The sequence below is a fragment of the Salpingoeca rosetta genome (assembly GCF_000188695.1).
Source record: "Salpingoeca rosetta unplaced genomic scaffold supercont1.16, whole genome shotgun sequence".
NCBI classification, from domain to species: Eukaryota; class Choanoflagellata; order Craspedida; family Salpingoecidae; genus Salpingoeca; species Salpingoeca rosetta.
Window position 1 is genome coordinate 909,844 of NW_004754918.1, and position 1,050 is coordinate 910,893.

At 54.6% G+C, this 1,050-nt stretch overlaps 1 protein-coding gene across 1 annotated transcript in view; it reads left to right on the top strand.

Moving 5' to 3' along the window:
* The window catches only part of PTSG_12542 (uncharacterized protein), a 3,143-nt gene that overhangs the window by 86 nt on the left and 2,007 nt on the right, over nucleotides 1-1,050 (top strand). The window contains exons 1-2 of the mRNA XM_004992535.1: nucleotides 1-502; nucleotides 738-877. The exon at nucleotides 1-502 is cut by the window's left edge and continues 86 nt beyond it. Of these exons, the coding sequence (XP_004992592.1) occupies nucleotides 124-502; nucleotides 738-877 (519 nt within the window). The 5' untranslated portion in view covers nucleotides 1-123. The remainder of the gene's footprint in view (nucleotides 503-737; nucleotides 878-1,050) is intronic.

Here is a 1,050-nt window from a genome sequence, read left to right on the forward strand (position 1 = left end):
CCACGCTCATTTCTGGCGACACCAACCAACAGCAGCGACAGACGACAACAGTGACTTAGGAGAAACACAGGCGTTTGAGGCCCACTGCAAAGAGAGAACAACAAAGAAGGGAGGAGAGGAACGATGCCGCGTCGGAGCAAGAGGCAGGCTGAGAAAGAGGAGGAAGAGGCGAAGAAGAGCAAGCTCAGCGATGGCTGGAAGATGAGCTGGGAAGAGGCCGGGGGAGCCAAGATCAAAGGCGTGGCTCCGCTCCTGGTGTATGATGGCGAGGACGCGTTGAAGAGCTCTGTTGTGGCGGGGTTTGACATGGATGGCACCATCATCAAGACCAAATCTGGGCGCCGTTTCCCAACAGGCCCTTCGGATTGGGTGTTCTGGGACGACGCCGTGATCAAGAAGCTGCGGGACTTGCACAGCAACAACACCAAGATTGTCTTCTTCACCAACCAGGCCGGTATTGAGAAGAAGAACACCTCCGTCTCCTCCATCACCTCCAAGATTGGTATGACACGTGGTGGTGGTGGTGGTGCTGTGGTGTGTTTGTGTGTATGTGTGTGTATGTGTGTGTATGTGTGTGTGTTTGTGTGTGCGTGAGTGTGTAAATGCACGCGCTTGACACGGAATATGCCCCCCCCCCCACTCACACACGTGCACACACTGACACAAACACATTGACACAAACACACACACTCACACACACAAATACGCACGCTTTCCTTGCCTCGTGTCATTCGCAGAGGACATTCTGGAGACGCTTGGCTTCCCCGTGACGGTGTTGGTGTGCACTGGTCACAACCACTACCGCAAGCCGAGCATTCGCCTCTGGGAGTATTTTGCAGAGCACTGCAACGACGGTGGCGAAATCGACCTGCAGAGGGTGCGGTGAAGTCAAAGTGAAGTGAGGTGCACGTGCGCTCTGCTGCTTTGGAAACGTCGTGGTTGCGTTGCAGCGTGAACAACCTCTGCCAACTCACACTGACACACTGACACACACACACACACACACACACACACACACACACACACACACACACACACACACACACACAC